The 25,429-nt window shown below is 51.5% G+C and overlaps 1 protein-coding gene across 9 annotated transcripts in view; it reads right to left on the reverse strand.

Moving 5' to 3' along the window:
• The window catches only part of MPRIP (myosin phosphatase Rho interacting protein), a 164,776-nt gene that overhangs the window by 46,603 nt on the left and 92,744 nt on the right, over positions 1–25,429 (reverse strand). For 5 of the 9 annotated variants that reach the window (XM_037068868.1, XM_037068869.1, XM_037068870.1 and 2 more), the window contains 10 exons: positions 25,210–25,361; positions 22,129–22,213; positions 17,637–17,850; positions 15,422–15,935; positions 10,970–11,111; positions 10,062–10,175; positions 8,358–8,414; positions 7,068–7,136; positions 4,416–4,505; positions 207–316 (listed from right to left, as the gene is read on the reverse strand). In XM_037068868.1, coding sequence (XP_036924763.1) covers positions 207–316; positions 4,416–4,505; positions 7,068–7,136; positions 8,358–8,414; positions 10,062–10,175; positions 10,970–11,111; positions 15,422–15,935; positions 17,637–17,850; positions 22,129–22,213; positions 25,210–25,361 — 1,547 coding nt within the window. The remainder of the gene's footprint in view (positions 1–206; positions 317–4,415; positions 4,506–7,067; positions 7,137–8,357; positions 8,415–10,061; positions 10,176–10,969; positions 11,112–15,421; positions 15,936–17,636; positions 17,851–22,128; positions 22,214–25,209; positions 25,362–25,429) is intronic. The other 4 variants (XM_037068876.1, XM_037068877.1, XM_037068875.1 and 1 more) reach the window with 2 other exon arrangements.

A 25,429-nucleotide genomic window follows, 5' to 3' on the forward strand; every position in this document is an offset into this window, starting at 1 on the left:
ACCAGACTCACAGAAGGAAAAAGCAACCTAACAGAGAATCAGGAAACCAAAAAGAATGAGTTGGGGCAGCCAGCAGTGGGACCAAGGAGGGAAGGAAGAAGGCTGTGCTGGGCCAGGCTGAGACCTCAGGTCCCCAGAAGAAGCAGCTGTTCATGTACAGGAGTGAGACAGAGGCTCCTGGGGAGAGTGGTTCCCTTGAACTTTACCTTGTCACATCTGGGGCAGAGGTCGGATGAACATGCTTCATGATGGTCTGGATCCAATTCCGCCGGATCCCAGACGTCATGGCAGAGAGGGTGAATTCGCCCTCCTTTGTCTACAGAAGAGACAAGGCATTATCAGCGACCACTGTCAATCTCTCCACCCCCTTCCTGCAGGGAGGATTGTGGCTAGGTGGCCACATTAGGAACACCATGTATTCCCTGCTTAGGATAAACCAGACCTGGAGAGCAAAGGAAACAGCAAAGCTGTAGATGTTAATCTGCTTTTACTGTCCAGGCTAACTCAGGTATCTCCCTCTCCAGCAGATTCAGCAGGCGTTTACTGAGTACCTACAATGTCCAGGCACTGAGGCGACTCACCCTGCCCTTTAAGAAACTCAGAGACTGGAGGGAAGGAGAGTGTGAGCATGTGGCGAGCAAGTGGGAGCCCTGCACAATGGGACTGAGCCAGGCCTTGTCTGGTGAGGCGGGGTGGTGGGTGGGTGGTGGAAAAGAGATACATGTCCCAGGCAGAGGAAGCAGGAAGAGCAAGCCCCAGTGCCCTGCAGCTATGCTCACTGGGTGCACAGGGCAGTAAGGGAGAGGCCAGGCAGACTGGGGTGTGGTGGAGACTGAGTCTTCAGGCTGAGAAGAGGCAGGGAGGCCTGTTGGATGGTAAGGCAGTTGTCTAGGAATTCAGAATTAAGGTGGTGGCAGGATTGGGTAATGAAAAAGAGGGAGGGGGCACTTCTAGGACAAACCCCAGGACCCGACTTTGGATGAGCTGGTGGGACATCAGTTGAAACAGAGGAACATGTTTACAGCTAAGGGGAGTGCACAGACTGGGTCGGGGTGGGGGGAGGCCAGATGCAGCAGCAGAGAGGAGGTAGCGTGGCCTGCAAGGGTGAGGAGGAAAGAGCGGCCTCTCAGGCAGTTTTCGTGTTTCTGGGGGCACGGCAAGGTGCCTCCTGAGAAGGGAAGAGACGGAAAGCATGGGGGGTGGTCTGCGTGGAGCCTACTTCCCTGCTTCTGCACCTATTGACTCCTGTCTCCCAGAATCAGTCCTGTTCTTTAAGCTGCTCAGGCTACTCAAAAACACGTTAGCAAATCAGCTGAAGGGAAGATGAAATTACCAAGACAGTTTTGGGTTGGGTACTGACATGGCCAGGGACCAAAACACAAAGAGACCACATGTGGGCCTGGAGTACTGAAAGCACAGCTTGGACTTGACCTCATCCTTCACTTCAGGACCCCCAGCACGGCCCATAACTCATCTCTCCTTGGGTTTTCCCTTGCTATATTCCTAGAGGGGGGCAATGGCTTCTGAACTCTTTGAAACACTGGCCCCTTATGCCTTGGCCCTTCCTGTGCCCCCAAGACCTGCTCACACTCGACATGGGGTCTTCTGCCTTCTCTCACTCCCAGAGGTGGGAGTTCCTATGGTCTAATCTCAGCAACCTCCACATTCTCCCTCATGTCCTCAACTCCCACCTCCAGCAGGTTCCTTCCCAAGGGTAGGCCCACACTGTGGCTGCTTGTCTGATGTTTGTAGAAAGCCCACTGCAGCCAGAATTCCAGAGGCTCTACACTGGTTTTTATGTGTACTCTTTTTTAAAAAAAAGACTTTATTTATTTACTGTTAGACAGAGGGGAAGGCAGGGAGAAAGAGAGGGAGAGAAACATCAATGTGTGGTTGCCTCTCATGCGCCCCCCACTGGGGGCCTGGCCCACAACCCAGGCATGTACCCTGACTGGGAATCAAACCAGCCACCCTTTGGTTCACAGGCCAGCACTCAGTCCACTGAGCCACACCAGCCAGGATGCTCTACACCTTTTGCCACTTGCTGGCACACAGGATCTCAGCCCTGCCTTCTCCCTCATCTAGCCAAAGTCATGGCCCACATGTGCTTCCTCTGCAGTGCTCCGTAGCCACCCCTTTTTCTGCCTACCACCATTGTGCCTGCCTGGCCTCCTGCCTCTCTTCACCTCCTTTAACTGCCTGCATGTCCGGTTGGATGTCTTACTAATGCACAACTACCTTGTGTCTTCCAGCACATTCCAGTGCATTCCACAATCTCAGGAGAAGACTGACTTCCGACTGAGGACTCCTGGCTCTCGTGGTGCCGCTCCTGCCTAGCTTCTACACTCAGCACCTTTGTAGGTGCCATTAGGTTTGATGGCTGGGCTAGGGACATGGCACATTCATTCCTCCATCCTTGCCTCTCAAGAACTCAAAGCTGCCTAGTGACCAAGGCCAAGTGACCAGGACCCACCCTTTCATGCTGAGAGCAATTGCTATTGCTCTCAGACCTAGGGAGACCTAGGTCTCCCTCAGTCCATGTGGCTCACAGAAAAGTGTCTTAGGATAAGCTCCTGCCTCAGGGCAAAATGAAAAGGGTCAGACTGATGGTTGGGGGTAACACTGCATGGATCACACCCTAGAATAATTAAGTTACTACCCAGTGCTCATTTGCTGACTTAAAAAGCCACCTCTTACCTCAGGATACCCTGCCCAGAGAAACCCGATCTTTGACACAAGGAGATCAGGGTGAGGGAGGGGGATGCAGTATGGGGTCTACCAGGAGTCTCAGGAGGAGCTCACTGAGCAGGTCTGTTCCTCCTGCAGGGACCAGGAACAGAGGGGCATCACAGCAGGGGGCGGGGGTGGGGAGGTTGCTAAGACCCTAAGACTCACCAACTCATACCCTGGGCCTCATGCCAGGCCATCTGTCTATATGACTTGGCACCCTACAGGAAGGACATGTCATGGCCAGTAGCCTGGTGGGTTGGTGGTTAGACTTCTCTTTGTAATGAACACAATGGTGTTTGTGTGTGAACCTCAGTCTCCTTGAAGTTTGGTCAATATGAGTCCGTCTCAGTGTGCCTGATCTACTGAGTCAAATGATAAAACTGAGTTTTTGCACCCCGAGATCTGAAGACCCTATTAAAGGTGATCCCACTGGAGTTACAGCCTCCTATGAGAGACAAAGTTCTAGGGGCCAGCCCCTGCAGTGGCAGCCCTGTCGGTCAGGCTGTTCTCTACCCACCATGTACTCACAAGGCTCTCGTGAGGAAAGAATTAGCTTTGTACAAGGAGAGGACTGGTCTTTGCCCCGGCTCCTGAGCAGCAACCCCTGAACCCTCGTTACATAGGGTTGGGGATGGCTACACTATAAAAACCAGCCATAAGGTGAGAGGTCTGGGGCTTCAGCCCCATGAAAATGAGCTGACCTCTGAGGGCAGGCCTGGAGGCTGTGTTGGACCTCATGGACATGACTGTCAATCACGACAGTTGTGAAACCTCAATCAAAACTCAGGACACTGGGTTTGGGTGAGATTCCTGGGTGGGAAGCTCTGTGTATCACTGCACAGCAACACCAGAAGGGCAACGTGTCCTCTGGGACACAGGAGCCCCGGCGACTCTGCAAGCCTCTCTTCCTTTGGTGCTCCAACTGGTGTCCTTCTCTAAAATGAAACCACAGCTGTGCTCTTTGAGTCATCCTGACTCATTCTTGAATCTGAGGATGGTTTGGGGCACCCCCAAATTTCAGATGGTGTTCAAATGAGAGCAGACGTGGCAGTCAGGTGACTGCATCCTAACCTTGACCCTGGCTAACTCCGGGCAGCCCTTGAGTCACTGACTTTAATGAGTGGTCAATGAGGATTATCATATTTATTGAACCAGGTTATTTTTTTGAGGGCAAGGGCAATGACTTGCTTCTCTGAGTCCCTCACAAGGTTGCAGGGGGAAAAAAGACTTCATGAATTTTCAAACTCATGAATAAAAGAATAAACTAAAGAGTAAGTGAATAAAAACCTACTGCTCTGAGATTTAAATAATTAACACTTTCATTCTTATTTCCCATACCTCACATATCCTTCCAACTGTCCCAAACTCCAGGATTAAAAGAAAGAAAAAGAATCTTCAGTAACAAAAAGCTTCTACACAGTCTTGAAAGATGCTAATGTCCAATTTTTGCTCAGATCACAAACCGGGGGGTGGGGATCTGATGCCACAGCACCGAGGACAGAACTGGACAAGACGTTGACACTGATGGGAAAAGAGCACCTCTTGACCATGCACATGAGGTCAGGCCTGACCACCAGTGCCTGGACCAGGACATCAGGTGCTCAAAGACACATCCCAGCCAATCAGGCCTGTGTCCCCCACCTCTGCACCCAACCTGTCTCCAAACTCCACCCTCCTGGGCTCACATGTATCTGAAAGCCGTAATTTCTCTGGACTGGGTACTCTGTGACACCGTAACATGTAGACAAGTCAATTTCCCCATCCAAGTCAGCTGCCTGCAGGGAGAAATGAGAAGACCGTAAGAGATTTAGAAATGAAAGTCAATACTAAACAAACATGTTTTCATGAGTGACTTTGAGGGCTGGCCTTTTTCTTAGTGAGCATATACCCTCACAAGAAGTGAGGACGCACCTGGCCTTCATAACCTGGATACACCAATGCCACCACTCTCCATGGGTATTCTGCCAAAGAAATTCCATGCTGATGGTTCTCCAACAAACTCACATCAGAACTTCTTTACACTCTTAAAAACTGAGGACCCCAAAGAGTTTTTATGTGAGTTTTATCTACTGACATTTACTGTTAGAAATTAAACTGAAAAAAAGTAAACATATCTAATTACTGAAAAATACGAATAAGCACATTTTATCAATAAAAATATTATTTAAAAAATCAGCGATAACAATATTGGTTTGAATTTTTACAAATCTCTTTGATGTCTGGCTTCTGTTGTCTGTTTCTGCATTCATTTTGATGGATATATTGTTTTGGCTGAGGTATATGAAGACAGTCTGGCCTTACACAAAAATGGACTAAAAAAAAGGGAGACATTTTAATAATCTTCAAGTAATTGTGCTTATTTTTTGATATGTGGTAGTTATCTTGAACTCATGCAGGGGTGTCCAACCCTTTGGAATCTCTGGGCCACACATTAATACATTATAACACATAATTACAAAAAAATCTCATAATATTTTAAGTAAATTTACAAGTTTGTGTTGGGTCACATTCATACCCATCCTGATCCACATGTTGGACACCCCTGTGACTTAAAGGTTAACTACAAAGTGGAATCTGAAATCATATCAAGGAACTCTCTGTGCTCAGTTATATTATAAACCACGGTGTTACTGTGACCTCTGAATGGATCTTTTACCTGTGCCCAGCTGTGCAACATTATATATTGGTCATTTGGAAAATAATGAGTTATCCACTTCCTATGTTGACACATCTCATTTTATGAGATCAAACATTGCATTTGTTAGTATCACCAACTATTTGGTCAGGAGAGAATGAAGTAAAGAAAAGCTGTCTGTCAAGTTCATGATGGTGAATATAAGTTTTCCAAAGATCCAATTTTTGCCTGAAAGTTCACCTTGTAGCACTGGCAAAAAATACTGCCTGTTGTTTCCCTTCAAGGAATAAGCTCACTTGATTCATTCTAAAGAAGATGTCTGCTAACCACCAAAACTGAATGAGCAGCTTGTGTACTAGTTGTTCTTTCAAGTCAAGAGGGTGATCTGCTGGCCAGTGGGCAGCACCAACAGAAGGCACAGGGCTGCCCCATGAGACAGCCGTCATACTTGGTGTGCAACAACAGTGATGTGTGCTTACTGCAGATTTCAAACCATGGGAGTATTAAAAAGATGGGTCTTCAAGGACTGAGACTTAATGAAATCAGTAACTTTCTTAACATTGTGAGTATGTGGTGGTGAAGAACACAGGATCGTTGGCCACTGGCTGCTGCAGCCTGTGTCTGGGCTAAGGCACCAACAGCCTTATACATCACTGCCTGTGCAGTCAGTGCAAATGTTAATACAATAAAAAAAGAAAGCAGCATCTTAGAGTTATAACAATAGTCTTGAGTATTCCAGCCCTCGTAAGGTGTCTCCAGGGGGTCTACAGCCCACACTCTGAGAACTACTCGTTTAAATAAGCGGCAGTCACACATGAGTGTTCAGTTAAACATTCACACGTTTCTGTATTCCCTGCTATTAGGCACACCAGAGGCCTGCCACCCTCCCTAGTCTACACGTACCTTATATCACCAATATCTTTCCACTGGGCTCCATTAAAAACTTAGTTCTTTTAGGTTCAGAGTATGTAAATATATACACGCCCCAGTCCCCCCACCCTGCTGCCTCAGACAGATATTTAGGTTCTCTTCAATCTCCTGCTATTACAAAGGTATAGGATGACTAATCTTGGACATGATCTTTTTCTATTTGTAGATATATCTTAAGGATATTTGGAGTGAACTACAAGGGAAAGGTTAGAAACACACTTGCTAAATTGTTCAAAAGAATGACTTTTTTGTACGTGAGGAAAAACAGCTCCTTCTGGTTGGTCCTTCATCTGCAGAATCAGGACTGTCAACTGGGCCAACCAGATTCATCTGCCACATTCCATCTTTGTCCAAGACAAGGAATAAACAAAAGTTTAGTTCAGTTCTTCAATTCACCATAAAATCTCTTTGTAGGAAAACAAAAAAGCTCATCTTGAGTTTTAAAATAAGACATCTTTCAGTGTTCTTCTAAGAACCGAGAAAAAAGTTGCACAAACACACTATACCCAGGTGCCTAATGCAGGGCCTCAGAAGGTGCCAATGTTCCAGGCAGGAACCAGTCATGAGAATATCAAAAGCAGGCTGCACTATGCTCAGACTTCCCACCAGATCTGGACTGGGGAACCCAGTCCAGATGGCAATGTGGACATCCATCAACAGACAAAGGGGCTGAAGCCTGGAAGAAGTAGTGGTGCTTGGGGGCCTTGGCTCCCAGATACTACCTGAACCCCCTCAACTGTTTCCTCAGTGGGAGCAAAGCCAAGATACTCACCTCCTCAGCCACCGAATCCCTATAGTATCTCAGGCTTTGATCGGCAAGGACAAACCAGTGTTTCTTCCACTGAAATGGAAAGGAGCAGACTGAATTACTATGCAGCACACTTACTGCTCCAAGGCGACCCATGCCCAAGTCCTAGGTACCTCCCAGAGCACGTGAAAAGCAGAGGACAGGCAGCATCTCCTGCAAGTGGCAGAGGACTCAGTATTTAGGCCGCAGGAAGCCATGAGCACATGCCATTGGGGCACTTGCTAAGCCTTGGCTCTCCAGTGACAAGGCAGGTGAGAGAGCTGGGGTGGGGCACTGGCCATGGGCTCTCTGTAACCCAGTGGTGTAGCTGGCAAACAGTGCTTTGCAGTTCTCGATTTAAACTCCAGGGCTGCAGACAGGGGGCTAGGCTGGGCTGAAAGGTGTCTGTGAAAACAGAATCTTCACCTTAAGGAGGCCACTTGTTACTTATAGCCACTGGCTGGTTAACCAGAGGGGTGTGCCCACCTGCCGCTAGCAGGTGCAAACCAACCAGCCAGATTCCCAAGTCTTCTCTGCGAGTAGCAAGGGGGAGACTTGAGTCTTCAGGCAAGGCCAAAAGGGTTAACACAGAGAAAAGAGGATGTTTCAGCAGAGCCGCTCAGAAAGCAGGTGTGGGAGAATGGGCAGGCAGGGTTTAGACGCCTCTCGATATGACCTAGCGGGTTTCTCTCCTTGTGCCTCCTGGGAGGTCTGGCATTCTAGCCCCATCCAGGGTCAAGGTGGGGCTGGCAGGTCCAGCTGTAAAGGGCAGTTCCTGCTTGAGTCTGATGGTGAGAATGTACCATAATGGCTCTCTCAGGACTGGGGGTGAGTTGGTGTCTCTGACAGAGTCTTGCTGCCTCAGCTGCTATCTCCTTGGCTGCCTTGTGTGCGATCACAAGCCAGCCCTACAGCCAGAGGCTTTCTCTGTCCCTGAAAGATCAGCAGGTAGGGAGCTAGTGTTAAGAATGTGTCTGTGGCTTGAGGCCAAGGTCACTGCTGGGTACAGGACAGCAATCCATCACACCAGCAGCAGGCAAGTCTGGCAGCATATCTCCAAAAGCTCCACCCCTGCTGCAGAAGAAATGGGGGCTATGGGCCTCCATTATTTTAAGGAGATGGGGGTCCTGGCCACAGTCTTTGTCCATGAGACCAGAGGATGTGCCAAAGGTGGGGGGACAGAGCTAGTGCTCACAGACTAGCCAGGGATAAGGCCACCTCAGCCTCACAGCTGCTCCCTAGCCCTTCAGAAACCACAGATCTCTGCACACTAACCTGGCCATCCTCGTATTGCTTGGTCAGCCAGCCTTTCTTGAAATTCAGCAGGTCAGGCTGAGAAAAGAAGAAAAAAACAGTTCAGAGGGAAACACTGATATCCCAGTCCTGGGCAAAGGGTGACTGACAGAGCAGACATTCTGTACAGGAAAGGTGGGCACCAGGAAAGAGGGTTTCTTCACCCATCAGACCAACCTGCACAGGCCTCTGGCCCCAGGCTGTGCTGCCTGGTGCCTGATCTGCAGGCACACACATCTGGGAGGAAGCTGATGCTGTATTGCACAGGCTACTGTGAAGGAGAGAGCTCAGCCACATCTCCCTTGAGTGGCTGGGCTGCCTGGGGCTCTGAGACAGGCCCTACTCCATTTGCCTGGGAGGCAGAGAAGAATGGCTCAGACAGAGAGTCATTGAGTGTGGTGCATGAAGGGGAAGGTCTGCAGTGACAGCTAAAAGGAGAATTCAGAAGTTCTTGCAGAAGCCAGAGAAGACTGAGAGAGAAAAGAGGAGAAGACCAAGGAGAGGACACCATGTCTGGTCCTCAGTGAAATGCAGTGGCAACCCTACCAAGACCCTCAGGCCACTTATCTGTACCAGGATGACTTTCAGTCTCCAGTTCCCTACAAGGAGCAAAACCAGAACAACAGATAAGAAAGCAAAGGGTGCAGGCCTGCCAATAGGGCCTGAATGTGGTGCCATCCCTGCCGGTCCATCCTAAAACCTGTGCTGTTCACATACCCACAAGGATCACCTGTAGTCCACCTGGACCCTGCTTATGTTTTATGTCTGGCTATCTGTAAGGCTGGTGCTTCAAAGAGACATGGACCATCTTTCCTGTCACTGGACATGCTCTCCACTCTTCCACAGCCATCTTGACTGGAAATAGGCTGTGACATCTGTTGCAGTACAAGGACTGGGAGGGCGTTAAGAGAGAACAGATGTGTAGTGACAGGCCAATGACCAGCAATACCTATTCTAAGAGCCTCTGCTCCAAACCGTTGAGCCAAAGTCAGAACTCAAGGAAAAATCCTCCAGGTAAGAAACCTCCTGTCCTTGCTCCACAGTTTCCTATCAGTCTTGGTGGTGGCTCCACACCTCAGTGGGGGAGAGGCAGCACCAGCCCTGGGCTCCTGAGGATGTTACGAACGAAATGCAGAGAGGAGCCCCAGGTCACCAGGCAAGGAGCAACTATCTTTTACCCTCTGGGCCTCCGACCTATTGCTGCTGGCGGGAGCAATGGTGCCTCCCAGACTCCATCTTAACTGCTCCTTACCCGCACCGTGACTGCTGTAGCTCAGGTGGCCTGGAGCAAGGGCCTCTTCTCCCTTTACGGTGAAACCCCAAGAACTGGACCAGTGCTCCCAGCAAGAGGGGACTCCTGTTGCCAAACTGTCATAGAAACAAGCACCCCCCAAAAGAAGAATGGGGGTTCTGGGCTTTGGCCCTGACCCCTGGAGTCAGAGGACTGTTGCCTTGGTCAGGTGGCCTCCACTGGGACCTTGGAGCTCAGGAGGCCTACAAAGCCCAGGAAAGAGAAAGAAACAGAGCAGCTGCTTCCCACATATAGACATGAGGGCCTGTGCACAGAGAGGACAGCCAGCCCAGATGCATGGACAGAAGCAGACAGCGACCTCAGGTGACAGAAGCAGCAGCAGCAGCAGCAGCAGCAGCATCGCCAGGCCTTGGTGCTTGGGCGCCTGGGCTCACCGTCAGGGAGGACTCCATGGACCTCCTGTCCAGTGACTTGGCTCTTCGGTGTGGAGACAGGGGGGAGGCTGAGGCGTCCGGGAGAGGAGCTGTGGGGGCTTCACTGGGGAGGTCCTGTGGCAGAGAGTAGCCGCCAGTCAGTATTAAGTGTCATCCTGGGCAGGAAGCAAGGAATCCGGCAGCCAGAGCTATGGAAGAATCAAACCTGCAGGGACCCTATTCCCAAGTGCCTGCTGTTTTTGCTGGAGCAGAAGGCAGGGGCCGGTGTCTGGACTTCCCACCTAGCACCTCTGTTTCGCTTTGGGCGTGTGTTCTGCACTGCCCTCGCTGTTGGTGCAGCCTTGTCACCATTGCTCTGGGTCCTGCCCTGCCCCGTTTCTTGGAGTCACAGAAGGAAGATCTCTGAGTCATGTGGCTGCACTCAGAGGAGCAGGGCACCTCAGGACCCCAGAGAGAATCTGGGGAGGAGGATGAAGAGAGACCCAGCAAGGCCCGGAGAAGTGGGTGGAGCACTGGATGAGGAGTCCACATCATGGAGCAAAGAAATGAGGGCTACACCTGCCTATTGTGAGGAGGAGAAAGAAAACTGTGCAGCCCTGAGGCCAGGTTACCTCAGAGAGGAAGAGAGGGGCTGTAGTACCACCCAGGATCTAAAGATCCTTAGAACAGCCTTTAACAAAGATGAAAAAAGTTCTGACAGGAAGATGCATAACACGGGCTTTTCAGGCTTTTCTTTAAGAAGTTCGTGAGTTGGAGGAGATAAGAGACCCAAGAAAACTATGGAAGGATGGTGGGAAGCCCAACAGTAGTGTGTACCGGTGTGTGCTGGGGGCCGTGGAGGAGGTATGAGGCCATGTGCTGACGGGCCCCACCCAGCACCCCAGTACTGCTCAGGCCTCAGTGCTCACCCGCTTCCTGGGGAATGCCCTCTTCTCACTACGGCCTTGGCGAGTGTCACTTGATTGTGAAGGTCCAGCTGATAAGTTGGTTTCCATGTGTTCTGCCTTCTCAATATCCAAGGCCTCAAATTTCTCAATTACCTGGGACCTCCTGCAAGAGAAGATAGGAGGCTGCTGGGGGGAGACAGAGTCACCCCACATCCCTAGGTGGGCTTGACCTCAAGCTGCAGAGGGGCTCCTTCAGTCAGCACCCCTATGGCTGGCCCATCCCAGCTTTGCCTTGGGCCTCCTCTTCTGCAGGATGTATCGGCTGTCCACATAGTACACTAGGCCAGTTTACCTTGGACATCTCTCCCCAAGCTCCCTCCTCCACTACAAAGGGTAGAGCTGTGCGGAAGAGCACAGCAGCTCATAGGCAAGGGCCTTCCCTTGCCCTCTGCATCCCCACCTCAACACTGGAGGTCCCTGCACGATCTGTTGTGTAGATACTCGGGAATCACACAGCTTATCAGCAGGCATCCTCTCCTAAGCCACAGATAAGATAAGAAGGCAACCACCACCTTGGAGGGGAGAGCTCCATCCTCATCAAATTCCTACCAGATCATGATACAACCCCTACCCCAGGGCGTCCAAATTTTAGCAAGAAAAAGGCCCATGAATTAACATTGTTTCTGCCAACAGTAAAAAGAATCAAAACCCAAATTAAAACAAAATAAAGCAAGTTGATTTCATGTGAAAGGGTCGGAGGCATCATCACGCCATCTATGGCTGGAGACGGAGCTGAGATGGGAGCGAAGCAGGCGGAGGAAGGGCGAGTAACGTCACACAGCGACACAGCAGGAGAAGGTGGAGAGGGGCAAGACCTGAAAGAAAATAAGGCTGGAAAATAAATAAACAGGAAAGGACCACTTTTAAAAATCAAATAATGATAAATCAAAATTGTCCACAGAATTAAAAAACCAAAACCCGAGGTGATCACTGAGGAGGGAAGACTCCCCCTTGTCCCTGAGTCACAATGCGTCTTCGCTGTGGGTGTGGGCAGGGAGGCCGGGTGGGGCACACTGGGGGCCTGGATCTTGACTATCAACAGGTCACAGGACCAGAGGCCTGTTCTCCAACAAGGACACCTAGTCAAGTACCCTGAAGGTGCTTGTTGGGGAAAATTTTGCATTCTGGACAAGTGGTAGAGAATCAAGGGCAAGAGAGTGAAGGTCTGAGCCCAGAAGACTAAAATCTATGAGAGAAGAAGCAACCTCAAAACCTGAGACATCCCTTCCCTCTATGCAACCCCAGGCCAGCTTTTTCTCAGGGAGAGATGCCATTAAAAATGGATCTTAGTGTTTCTTTATCAGGGAAGGCTTAATACCAAGGCCAGAACTCTGGGGCACCTTCACGATCTCCTCCCTGTGCTTCCACAATAAGAGTAGGAGCCAGCGCACTAGGCTTCTGCTGAGTCTCCTCTAGGAACAGCATCTGCTCCCAGGCCAGCCTGCCAGAACCAGCAGCACAGGGTGGCTGAGGGAGGGCAGCAGGACAGGGCATGCGCCTGAGCACAGGAAGCTAAGGCAGAGGCAGGAGTTCCTAGGCCACAGGAAGCTCTTGCAAGTGCTCAGCCTGGTTGGGTGGGTGACGCACCCCCAATACCCAACTCTCCCAGTGATGTTTAGAAAAGATTTCAGGCCCACTCCCAGGCCTCAGGGCTGAGGCCCGGGCCTAGAGACCCCCAGGAAGGCCGTAAGAAACAGCACCTGGCTGAGTCACAGGCGAATGGCATGCTGCAAAATGCCAGGGCCATAAAGAGAAGAGTAAGAGGGAGAGCAAAGGAAAGCGGCACTTGCTGCAGCCTCTCCATGTGGGTGGGCTCTGGGGAAGTCAGCCATGTTTTTTTTTTTAGCTTGGTTTCCTTGAAGGACTGCACATGTGACCACACACCTCCCAGAGCCAGATGACAGCAGCACAGAAAAGAGGCACCGCACCTCTGCTCACCAATCCCTCCAGGTGCCCAGCCCAGGGGTGGGTAGGACCCTATGGGAGCTGGTCCTGGTATCAGTCAATAAGGGCCATGGCCTCCCTATGCTCACTCAGCAAAAACTCACCAACCAAGAAATATGTTAAAGCTCTGGAGCAAGTCTGAAGAGCAGAGCTGACCAGCCCACACAGGAGTACTCAGAGTCACGGCTTTTTGGGAAACCATCCAGCTTGGCTGTTGGGCAGGCTAGCCTTGCTCACCTGCCACTCTGGGTATGCGAGCTCTGGCCACTGTGGCCAAACAATAACTTTCTACCGTGGGGTTCTGCTCTACTCAACCAGGAGACAGGAATCCAATCAAGTACAGGTCAGCTACTTGGGACCAGAGGGCAGACCTCAGGAAGTGATAGCAACTAGCCAGATGTCATCAGGGTCAGTAAGAAAGTGACACTGCAGTGTTAGGAAGCAGAACGAGTTGGGTCCCAAGGGTGCCAACACCACATAAAAACCCATGGTGGCCAAAAGCATGCAAAAAGCAAAGCCCCAGAAATGCTGTCAACCCCAGCCCACTAGATGAGAATGCGTTCAAAGCCAAGCAGGCGTGCTGAATGTTAATTCTCTGGTCTCTCACTAAACCAGGGCACGGCTGCCTTCCACACAGGAGGCTTAAAACTCACAGCCTACCCATAGGCCAGTGCAAAGCCTCTCCAACCCTGGTTGTTGGCCTCCTAAACCTCTGGCAAGTTCCTTTTCTTATACATTTCCTTAATCTCTTAAAGGACAGCCTTAACCTAATCTGAGTCATGTCACGGGAGCAGGGCCTTTCCAGTTAAGGGTCCAGCCAGATGTGTGTCCCAGTGCCACTGCTCTGGGCTGTTCCCATGAGGAGCCACCCTGGTTCTGAGCCCCTCTCTCTGTATCTACACACTGGGTTTGCTGAGGTAGGTACCTCATGGGGTAACCAGTAAAATGGGAAGCCAGCCAACTGCTTGGTGGGGTACCTCCCAAGCAAGAAGGTTCCCTCTCCCTGTCTCTCAGAATTGGGAACATTCTGTTTTCTTCTCTTTTCAAGACCAACAACTCTGGGTATCTTGTCTTTATCCTGGAAATTAGCCCACAGATTCACAGGTCCTTCCTATCTGGGGCATGTGATGGGATGGGCAGGTGTTCAGAAGAGAAGAAAGCACAGAGAAAGGCACCTATTCCCAGTCGGCTCCTTGAGGGGAGCCCACTGCCAGCCAGGCTTGTCCCCACAGCATGTCCTAACTCTGAGCTTTACTCAGGTTCTGGTGAAGTAGGGAGGACACTCTGTGAACACTTCTAAAATTTAGGCCTGAACCTTTTTGAAAGTGAACTTCTTTGGGAACCTAATGAAAACTATGAATTTTTTCCCCTGGGAAAAAAGTACATAAAAATTTTGGAATGGTTTAGAGGGGTCTGTGAGCTTCCAGCAGCTGACTGATTATCTGGGTAAGAACCAGTCAAGCAAACAAAGAGACACAAAGTCTGTTTACAGACTCAGGGAAGGGCACTCGGACACTCTGGTCCAGACGTGGGTTTGGAAGCCTCTGAGATGGAAGCTGAAGCTCAGGGCCAGTGGGACAACGCAAGGGCAGACAAAGCTGTCTTCTTCTCATACTACAGTCCAATTCCACACCTCTCTGTCCCTGGCCCTTGTCCTAGGCCCATCATCCAAGCCCCTTCTCTCTTGAGGAAGCTGTGGCTCTGCTGAGTCTCCCCATTTCTGCCAAGCCTGGACAAAGAGTGATGCTGCCAGGCGCCTGGAAGCCTCCTAGACTACCTTGGCTGCCCTGTGCCTTCCCGTGGGAGCAAAGGCCCGAGGGAAGAACTGGGTTACCACTCTGCCTCCCCGAGCATGGCCATTTCCCCGGCATCTCCTGTCATGCTCTTCACCTGCAACTGGAACTGATAATGGCAATGAGAGCTTCTGCTACCCTCTGCATATCTAGGGTCTTCCTGTCTTCACTGTCTCCTCAGAGAACAGAACTGGGCTGGGAAGAAGAAGATCAAGCCACACAAGGCCCAGATAGCTGAGAACCCGTCAAGAGGCCCTTAAGGTCCAGTCCTTGGAAGCACTCATAGGGAGCAGCTGACCTCGCTTAACCTCTGGGTACTCAGAGACCCTACATTCTTACCACCAGAAGCTGAGTTCTGGAACCAGAGTCTAGGTTTAGGAGGGAAAGGTTCCCCACATGCTCTGAACAGAAAGGAAGGACAAGTGGGCTCCCCAAGGAAGGCTTAGGAAACACATGTGTGCATGTGGGAGGGAGCAGGAAGGGAGAGGAAATGTGTAAGACAGCGGGTGAGTGTGTAACAGAATACATGAGTGTGTAAGACTGTATGTGAGTACGTGTATTAGAGAAAACAGGAGAGTATGAGGGAAAGACTGTAGGTAAAGGTGGGGGAGACAGTCTGTGTGCCGGTGTGTGCACACATGTGCACATGCATTTAGCCCTCTAATCCCCTCCTTACCTCCTCTCGTTGCCAAACAGACGAGCCACCTCTTCCCTGCCAGGGCTTCGGGCCCGAGTGCTACGCTCCAACCGCCTTCTCTCCACCTGGAAGGCTTCTCGGTGGCTGATCCTGATGGCCTTAGGGACGTCGGCCAGGGTGGCATACCGCCTGCTGGCTTTAAAGGCAAGGGTGCACCCCAGTCTCTCTGCTCCCCGCCCCCCAGTGCTGCTGGAGTCCATGTGAGCAGGGGGCTGGCTGGCCACATCCAGAGAGCTGAGGTAGCTGCTGCAGACCATTCGACAGGGGGGTCGAGGACCTGGGGAAGGAAGGGGATGACCAAGCTCCTGGGAGGGTGGTCCGGGGCCACTATACCTGTTATTGGGAATGCTGGGGCTGGGAGGGGAGACTGGCTGGGGCAGCTGCTGTTCCTCGGCCTTCAAGTCCTGCTTGGTCTTCTCCAAGGAGAAGTAGCCGCTCTCCACCCGGACTTTGCGGCCACAGTCCATGCGGTCGCTGTTCATGGTGCTCTCCTCTGGGGGGAGGTAGGAGACACACTCAGCCTGCTGCCATCTTGGGTTTCTGAGGATGTTTTTAAAGGTCCACACAGATCCAAACACAGACCTTTCTACCTCCATCTCCAAAGGCCAATGTGTTTCCCCAAGGGCAGGAAGGGGATGGAAATACATCTCTTCTCCACTGTGCCCCATCCACTCCTCCCCTAGCCTGGCTGCCTCACAGCCACACTGTCAGGGAGCTTTACACTTCCAGACTGGAGACATGAGTGAAAAAATGGGTTCCTCCTCCTTGCAAAAAAGATGTCCTACCAACAACTACTTCTTACCAAATATCAAGGAGGAACCAACTTTTAGTAAATTCTGGGGAACGATGGGATAGAGGACATTTATGGAAACCAGAGGCATGAGTGAATTTTAGACACAGATGGGTGTGTGCTACCAAATGAGGACTGAGGACACTTACGGCCAGAGCAAGTGCAAAGTACTTTTTGGCCTGAATGAGCTGGGTCAGTCACAATCATCTAGTTGTCTTCAATAATCTGGACAAAGTATAAATAGGAAAGGCCAGGCTGTGTATTGTACAGCCTTCAACGGCTTAGACAAGGGAAGGAGGCAGAGGCGGCTGCCCTGCTTTTGCTCAGGCAACCCCAAAAGTGCTCGGTGGGGAAAGCATGATGGTGCCCACTGTTCCCTTTCCAGCACCGTCTTCCCTACTTCATCTAGGGGCCTGGCAGAATGGGACAGTGAGGAAAAGGAGAAGACAACCCTAACTTATAGGAGACCATTCTGCGTGGTATGGGCCCAGCTCCCAGTGGAAAGCGAGGTCCGATGCACAGGGTCCACGCCCACGGATAGGTTCTCCTACGGGGAGTCAGGCCTGCATTGTACCTAGGCCACTTTGAGACTTGTGTTTGCTAAAACTCCCTCACCCTAAACTGAGGTAGCAAGTGCTTACTGTAACTTCCTAAAGTCTGTGCTAAACCTCCCCAATATGGAGTGTAACGGGTTCAACCACTTTTGCCCTTGGTCTGCAGCATCCTTCTCTTTGAAGTAATTAGAGGCATCCTCTCCTTTGTTTTCTGTAAAAGGTAACCACCTAAAGCGAACCTGTGCATAGTAAATGAGGACCATCATGTAATGTGCCCAGAAAAGCAATAAATGCCTGTGAAGGCAAGGGTCGGTGCGCTCTCCTCTTGAGAGAGAGGCTATGCGTCCCTTTTCCTCCACAGGACTCGGTAGTTTGTGTGACTGTGTCTCGTATCTCATCCATAATGCCAAGGGCCTCATGAGCCGGGGTCCGCATCAGTAACTACCACTGCTCTCAGGACACAGTGGACTCTTCTGCAGTTCACTTGGCCAAGAAGACAAGGCAGCCACACTGGACAGGACACAGAGGCCTCCTCATACACAGACCTCATCACAGAGCACGTGGACTCTCACAATGCCTGCCTGGGCTGACTGAGCAGGGGCTACCCTCCTTCATGGATGGGACTCCAGAGCTAGAGGGGCCAAATCCAAGCTGGAGCCCGGGGATCCCAGCCCCCTCCCAGGCCAGGCCCTGCCCAGGGCTGATGGATACAGAAGGTGAGAGAGCCTGAGCAGGGGCTCATGGACGAGCTGTACAAGCTCTGAGTGGCCCTAGGGCCAGCTTTGTAGGGACAGAGGTCTATTTCAGTACTTCAGAGGTGAGCACTTGAGCCAACCTGGCCACTGCTTACCGTCTTTGCCCTCTAGCCCAGGTTCCCTCAGGGTGCTGGTCACAGGAGGCTGGCTCTGGCTGGGACTCTGAGCTGGACTCAGGCTACTCCCATCTGGCTGGTCCTTGGCCCTCATTTCCTCCTGCCAGAGTGTGGACTTGGTGGTGGGGACTTTCTCCGCACTGGGGATGCTGCTGCTGCTGGTGGTGACGGCCATCTTGGCTGGCCCTGGCTCCTGGGAGAGAGAGTGGTATCTGTTCAGGCACAAGAGCACACAGCCCAAGCTGGTGCACAGGTCTTGGGTGCCTGGGTATGGCTATCAGGGGACACCAAGATCAACTATACAATGTCAGAGTCCAGAGTTCCCAGAATGGGAAGGCTCAGGAAACAGGAATGTCCTAGTCAGGGTAGAAGCTCCTTCTGGATGGCAGTGTGGCCTTTTCTCCTCTGCAGCTCCGGCAAGCAGCCCCAAAGTGCTTGGTTCCATAGGCCTCAGGCCAGGCTTGGCAAATACATACAGCAAAGGCTTCCGTTTTCTGCTCGTCACCTCAACACCAAATTCACTCAAGTTCTCCCTGCCCATAAACCCAGACATAGCCCAGAGCAGCAGACCAGGCATTAAAGACCACAAGTTGCTAGTTCAGAGCCTGTCATTCCTAGACTTCTAGGTGCTTTGGATATGAGTAAAGGCAGCTGAGATGGGGAGAAGAACACACCATGAGACAGGCCTACTGGGGGTAAATGACAAGCATGTTGTACACACAGTATCCACATCAGGGCCAAACCTCCACCTCACCTACCCTCTTATTTTTGGTCCTGGGATGTTAAAATGAAACACTCAGGATACTGTATAAAGGAAAGAGTCATTAGATGCAAACAAAACATACCACTCAAATCTGCTCCCATCCCCTCCCATCCAAACAAGCTCAATGGGACTCCGCAGCCCAGATGGGAGCAGTTTCAGTCCCATCTGTCCAGGTCAGATGGGTGCTGCTCCACAGGAGAAGCAGCTGTGCAGGCACTGAGACACAGGGAGTCAAATTCCAGAGTACACAGAGAATGTTCACTCAGCACTGCAAACCAGAGCCCAGGCAAGGGTGGGGCAGGACCATCACCTTCCCTGCAGCACCAGCTCGAACCCTGGTATAAGCCCCCTGCCTGGCTCAAGGCCCTGGATACCTGCTGCTAAGGGGTTAAATGGCTTTGGGGGCCTCTCAAAAGTGAGGTACATCTTAACTGTCTTTTCCAAAGCCTGAGGAATGTGTAAAATTGGGAGTGGGAGTGCCTCCCACTCCCATCCTAGTGGCCAAGTTTCATTATTAGAAACCTACTTTAATGTAGCCGGGATGTGGGGCCTTGTGAGGGTTAAAGACAATCAACACAGGTTTTGTGTGTGTGCAGGCAGACCCATCACAACCACTGGTGGATTATTTATTAATAGGTGCTGGTATCAACTACACTGGGCTCTGGTTCGGCACTACCAACATCCAGTCCACACCAGCTGACCTCACAGGGGAGAGAGAGAGAGAGGAAGCCTGCACAGCCTGTAAGGGGAAAAGTGGAGTTCCAAGCATTTCCCAGTCCCAGGCACCCATAGGAACAGGAGAAAGGCCCAGGATTGGGTAGAAAGGTTTGCCTTGGATGGATATCCTGGAAGACCCAGTGAGAAACCCAGGTGCCATGTGTCCCAATATGAGAAGATGGGCATTTTGCTGGGTCAAAGCCTTCTATAGCTTTGCAAGAATTCCAGACCTCACGAGACAGATAAAGCCAGGATGGCTCTTCCCACAGACTCAGGACACATATGACTTCTCACTGTGTCAAAACTGCCTGCAGACCCAATTCCCAGGTTGGAGATTCCCGCGAGCTTTGACTCCCTCAAAAGAAGTGGACTTCTTGGAGAAAAACAGTAATGATTTCTAAGTTTCCTGAGGGCTCCAACAAAACCACTGACCTAAGGAGACCCACCTGCAGGGCCACCTGTCCCTCCAGTCAGCACACTGCCCTCTTACTCCATGCTGTGCCCCCTCTCAGCAACCCAGGGCCTTCTGCTCAAAGGCCAGAAGCCAGAAGCTGGGCTGCTTTTAGTGGGTTCAGGGTAGAGTTGGATCCCTCCTACAGAGCTGGGCAGGGGTAATGTGAAGACCATTCTTGGTGAATTGATCCCCTCTGTGGAAGGGATGCTAGACCAGGGCAGGCAGAGGTTGTCAAAAAGAGCCAAAGAGTAGGGAGCAGGTGGCTGTGCCCATGAGGGCCATGGCTCTGGCTGCCAGTGCTCTGAGCCCCACCCTGTGGGTAAAGTGCCTGTGGAACATGCATACCCTTCTTTGATGCTTGGGGTGACCCTAGCACTGGGGAGAAGTGGGGTGGCAGGGATCTCCAGAGAGAAAAGTCCAGGCCTGAGATCTAAAAGGCAGTGACTGGGCATTTAGGCAACATAAGCACCAAACAGAGTATAGACCCAGATCTGGCCCTGGGCTCCCCACCCTGTATAAGGCCGGTAGCAGTCACAGGTCCCTGCTCATGCTCCCCACTTATGGAGGATTTTCCCAGAGCACGAAGGCCCTGAACAGTGGCCAAGGTCCATGTGGAGTTTTTTTCTTCCGTGGTAGCCCTGCTTCTTCCTGCCTCTAGGCCCAGTGAGCAGGAACAGAGGGATAGTCTGGCAACAGAAACAAAGCCACACTGGCTTCCAGTAGAGGGTGGGTGATGAGGGGAAGCCTGGTCTCTGGGTAACACTGCTTTTCTTTCTTAGAGCAGGTACGTGGAGGGTAAGATTATGTACCAGCCAGGCCAGGGCTACATGGTACTAACCTCTGCCCCCCACAATGTCACTGCTGTGGCAAAGAGGATGATGGAGTTCATGGTGACCCACACCCTGGCTGCTTGTACAAGAGGAAGGAGTGGAAGCACTAGGTTTTCTATGTGTTAGTTCCTATGTGGCTAGGACAGCTGCATTGCTCAGGACTGTCAACAATGTGACAGTTTATCTGGCTGCTTAGAAAGGGTTTTCATAGCAGGGAGCAGAGACAAAAAAGGGTAAGAAGGGGGCCTGTGCATCTTCTGTGTGCTAAGCAGACCCCCTCTTTGGAGGGGTTTCAGTGAAAGCCTTCCTTTCTACTTCCAAGGCATGAAAACTGACCCAATGGGAAGAAGGGCTCTGACCTGGAGTAGGGTACAATAGCAGGCTCCCAAGTAGAAAAGAAGATGCCTAAGAAGCAGAGGTGGCAACTCACAACACATGTGGCCTGAGAAGGGCTGAGTGGATCAAAGGAGCCAGGCTTCCAGAGCCCTACTTGATAAAGCCCGCCCCCTCTCCCAGCCTACACACCTGGCTAGGGAAACACATGGCCCCTGGTCTCCCAGCTCTGGAATTTGCAGGGAGGGCAGTAAGATCTCCATCCTTCCTGTCCTGGTCATACAAAGAGTAGATTATTGTTCCTTCTCTAGGTTTTTGGGCACCAAGAAAAGCAGAAGTCTTTCCTCCTGGAATAAACAGGGCCCTGAGTAAGAAGCGTTTCCCAGGAATCCATGCCTCCCAGGCCCAGGCTTCAAAGGGTCTGGTTAGGGCAAGCCTTTCTCTTCTCCCTGCCTGGGGCTCTGCTGGGACCCTCAACCAGGGCCCAGAGGCTCTGTGCCCTCCCTGCAGATTGAACCTCATTCTTCCACAGGGCCAGCTTGTTCCTCTCTCTGATGTTCTCAGGAAACCACAGGGTGCCTGTACTCTTTGTGGCCCCCACTTCCAATTGCCTACGACACTTCTTGAAGGGGAACCCTGGGCTCTCTGTCTGCATTGCCATAGTAGGGTGCATCAGAGAATGCTTCCAGCTACCCACTGATTGGATCTGAACTAACCACTTCTTGGGCCCCTAAGGCTTTAGGCTTCCCACACAGTCCCATCTGAAACCAGAACACCTTTAGCTCCAGGCTGTGGAGGGCAAACCAGCCCAGAGATCCCCCAACTCTCCTCTGGAGAGGTGCACATCACCCCATGGAACCGCCTAACAAGAAGCATGGACCCTGATAGTAGTTCAGCTTTCAGAAACTAGTGGCCTCAAATAGAATGCTCTGGAAATCATGGGGCAGAATGAAGAAACCCTAGGAAGGGCTGAGTGGAGGAGGCTAGGACCTCAGGAGTCAACAAGTAGCCCCTCCCAGCTTGTTCTCTGCCCCCCAGCAGCAGGCAGGACAGGTAGGAGAAGGGACACATGCTGTGCACTACTGATCCTCAGCACCTGCCCCCCTGACTGGAAACCCCAAGCACAAGAGCAGACCACCCTAGCTGTCCCAGTAATGGATCCTTCCCTTTGGCTCAGAGAGGAGCATGTAGACTGCAGCCTACAAACCATCAGGAGGAAGGGGGGACACACTGGCTGATGACTGCCTCAGCTCTGACCTGACGCTTTCCTCAACCCATTTTCAGCTGGGTCATGAGGCCTTCTAACCTCCCACAGTGCTCTCACTTCTCCCTAGCTTCACCTCGGGGAAGCCACCTGGCAAACCCATCACCTACCTGTGGCGTGGGAGGTTCCACTTTCCGCTTCTTCTTCTGGTTCTGCTTGTTGGTCCTGGGATAGATCATGAGCATCTCTAACCATCTAGGGAGAAAAGAGATGAGAGGAAGTCAGATCCCTGCTCTTAGGGATTAGGACCCTGCCTTGATGAGTGGTCCAAGTATTTATTGCGTGGGTCCAGGCTTCACCCAGTGGCCAGGCTTCACACCAGCTCAGATTAGAGCCTGGCACTGCCAGAGCAGGAAGTACCAAAAGCACAGGCAGGATAGGCACAGACTGTGCTGAGACCAGGCTTGGATGCTGACCCTGCAATGACCACTGTGATGAAGTGGTCAGAGATGACGTGAGCTCCACCCAGGTGGAGAGGCAGGGCTGACTGTTGGCCTCAGAGTGCAGGGCATGTCACTGTTTCCATCACTGTCCTGACCTTCAGGGCTTAGACTCAACTCTGTAACTGCCCTCCAGAATGGATTTGGTTAGCACACAGTTGGGTTGCAACTGGGGGCCATTTAGGGATTTCTGCTCTCAAAGCAGAAACAAGGAGCCTTGTAACAAAAGTTCCCCACAACAGGTCACTTCAGGGGCTAAGCAAGCAGCTGACCTCCTCAACCCATTCACCCACCTCTGGGCCGTACCTATATGAGAGGGAACCTCCCCCCAAAATCAGAATTATCTTTCGGCAGGCCCCTTGTAGCACAGGCTTCCCCCACTAGGAGAGTGTTGTAGGAACCCATCTGTATCAGCACACCAGCTAGTGTTGTTGTGAGAGGCTGCGTTTGACCTCAGTGAATTTTTCTGAAGATTTTTTCAACTCACTTTCCCATTTCGTGAAGGGTGATTGATGAGCATACCTGTCCATACCATGCTAAGTATTCAGCAGTTTTTGACCAAAAATGGCATGACCCCCATGCTCCGCCCTCCCTATTCACCTGATCTTGCCCTGAGATACTTTTTTTTGTTTGTTTCCTCAGGTGAAAAAAAGTCCTCAATAGGAAACGTTTTGCCAATGTGGAAGAGGTGAAACAAAAAAATGGCAGAAGCACTAAAAGGCATCAAAATAGACAAGTGCAAAAACTGTTTTCAGGAGTGTAAAAACATCTTGATAGGTTTAGTGCATCAAATGGAGAGTACTTTGAAGGTGACTGCAGGTTGAACATGTAGGAATACATAATTTTTTATAAATTCCCTTTTTGTGGGGAGGGAGTCCCGGTAATATGGTGAGGGCACTGGGCACCTTGGCCGTGTTGAAGCCTTGCAGAACTGTCCAGGGACACACATGGTGAAAAGATCACTCCAGATCAGCATCAGGACAGGCAGCAGGGGAGCACAGGAAGAGCAGAGAGCTTTGATCTCGTATCTGCTGCGCTCTAATCACAACCCTGCATGTCTCCTAGCCCCTGAGCTTCAGTCATCGTCTCTGGAACCAGGGCCTACATTAGGCCCTGATATGACCACTGCCTGCCTCACTGGAGGTTTATAACATCTGGGTTAGAGGAAGGCGGGTAGGAGGAATGGAGGTCAGGAGAGGGCCTGGTCGTGAAGAATGGCCCAGGGCTCTCTCCAGAGGGGATGGTACTGCAGGAAACACTGGTCTACTTCTTCCCAGAATTCCAGGTTCCAGGTTAAGTCTGCTTCTAGCCTGTGACCAGGGCCAGGTTGTGGGGCTGAGCTGCAATGTGAGTTAGAGCTGCACTGGGAGCACCCTGGCTGGAGGCTACTGTGACCACCAGCACTCCAAGCTGGGACACAGAGAAGGGCTGGCATTGTTAGCACTCAGAGGTAAATCTTTACTTTGGGGTTGAAAGAGGCCTGGTCAATGGCCTTCTGGGACAGCCTCAGGAGTGTGTGCTGATTGTTTAGCTGATAGCTGGTGGCCAGGAAAGTAAGTCTGGGAGTGAGGAATCACAGGATCTGAGCTGAGGGGTTACCCTCAGCCCAACCCAGATTTACTCCTCCAAAAGCCTTCTCAGTCTTAAAGGATGAGTGGGTAACCAAAAGCCTTCTCTCACTGGGCCTGTGCTCCAGCCATACATGTTCACTGTGCATGTACCACATGCACTGGGCCATACAGAGCCAGTAGCAGATACCCCAAAAGCAGGGGCTCCTAGAAGGCAGATGTTGCAAGGGCTCAGGAGCCCAAGCTCAGCCCCTCCAGACTGTCTGCTACCTGAAAACCTGGGCCCTCTTTCCACTTCCTAGGGTTTTCCCTAAGCCTCTGCCTGGAGTGTGCTCAGGGCAGTGGGATGACCCAGAGACTTTCCACTCTTCCACTTGGACAAAAGAACCAGTGTGCACTGCAGCCCTGGAATGACTCCTGTAAGTGGGCACTGGGCACAACGAACACAACATGGCCTCCACTGTCAAGGGCCTAGCCCTGGCTGAGGAGGCAGATGTGCACACAATCTCTTTCTTTTATAAGAGCCAGCAGATGGAGCCAAGAACCTTGCAGGGGAGAGCTTCCTGGAACAGTGGACACTCAGGTTGACTTTAATAGCCTGATGTCTAGGGATTATTTCAGACTGAGGGAGGACACAGAGATGGGGGACAGCTGAGGAATGCACAGTGACAAGCACCTCAGTGCTTAAGGTGGAGGGAGTGAGGCTGGAGGGCTGGAAAGGGGCACCAGGGCAGCCAAGGAACTTGGATTTGACCCCCAGGTGATGGGGTTTAGGTAGAGAGGCAAAATTATAGTGCTTTAGCGACTCAGCCCATTGTGGTAAAGTGACGGAAGGTTAAGGTGCAGTGAGAGGAGAGGAGGGAAACCAGTAAGAGGTTTAAGGAAGGCATGGCAGCCCCAGAAGCAGGTCTGTCCCAGCAGAGGAGAGCCTCCAAGCAGGCAGGACCCTGGGGCAGCCTTGGCGGAGCACATGGGTGAAGCAAAGACAATGGAAGGTGAAGTCAGTTTCTGGTGTGGTGACTGGGCACAGTGGTGCTGTAAGTGGAGGGAGGGGACTCAGAAGAACAGAGGCATTTAGGGAAGAAAGTGATGGAAATGCCACTTAACTGTGCCAAAAAAACCTAGTCCAGGGATCTGCTGGTGGACAGGGAGTACCGCCTCCCAAAATGCAGAACAGACTCACCCACTGATAATCTCTTTGGTCTCTGCCCGGATGAAATGCTCCTTCTCAGGTGTCAGAATGCACAAGGAGAACTTCTGGCCCGTCCGGCCCTCTCCATCCACCACGTCTGTGCACTGGTTCATGTTGATGGTGCCCTGAGGGAGGGTTGTGGGCTGCAAGAAGATGAAGCAGGGACACTCAGAGGCCAGCTCTGAAGAGGCACAATAGGGCAGCACAGACC

Source organism: Sturnira hondurensis, unplaced genomic scaffold (genome assembly GCF_014824575.4).
Source record: "Sturnira hondurensis isolate 20B ecotype Veracruz unplaced genomic scaffold, ASM1482457v3 Scaffold0018097, whole genome shotgun sequence".
In the NCBI taxonomy this organism is placed as follows: Eukaryota; Metazoa; Chordata; class Mammalia; order Chiroptera; family Phyllostomidae; genus Sturnira; species Sturnira hondurensis.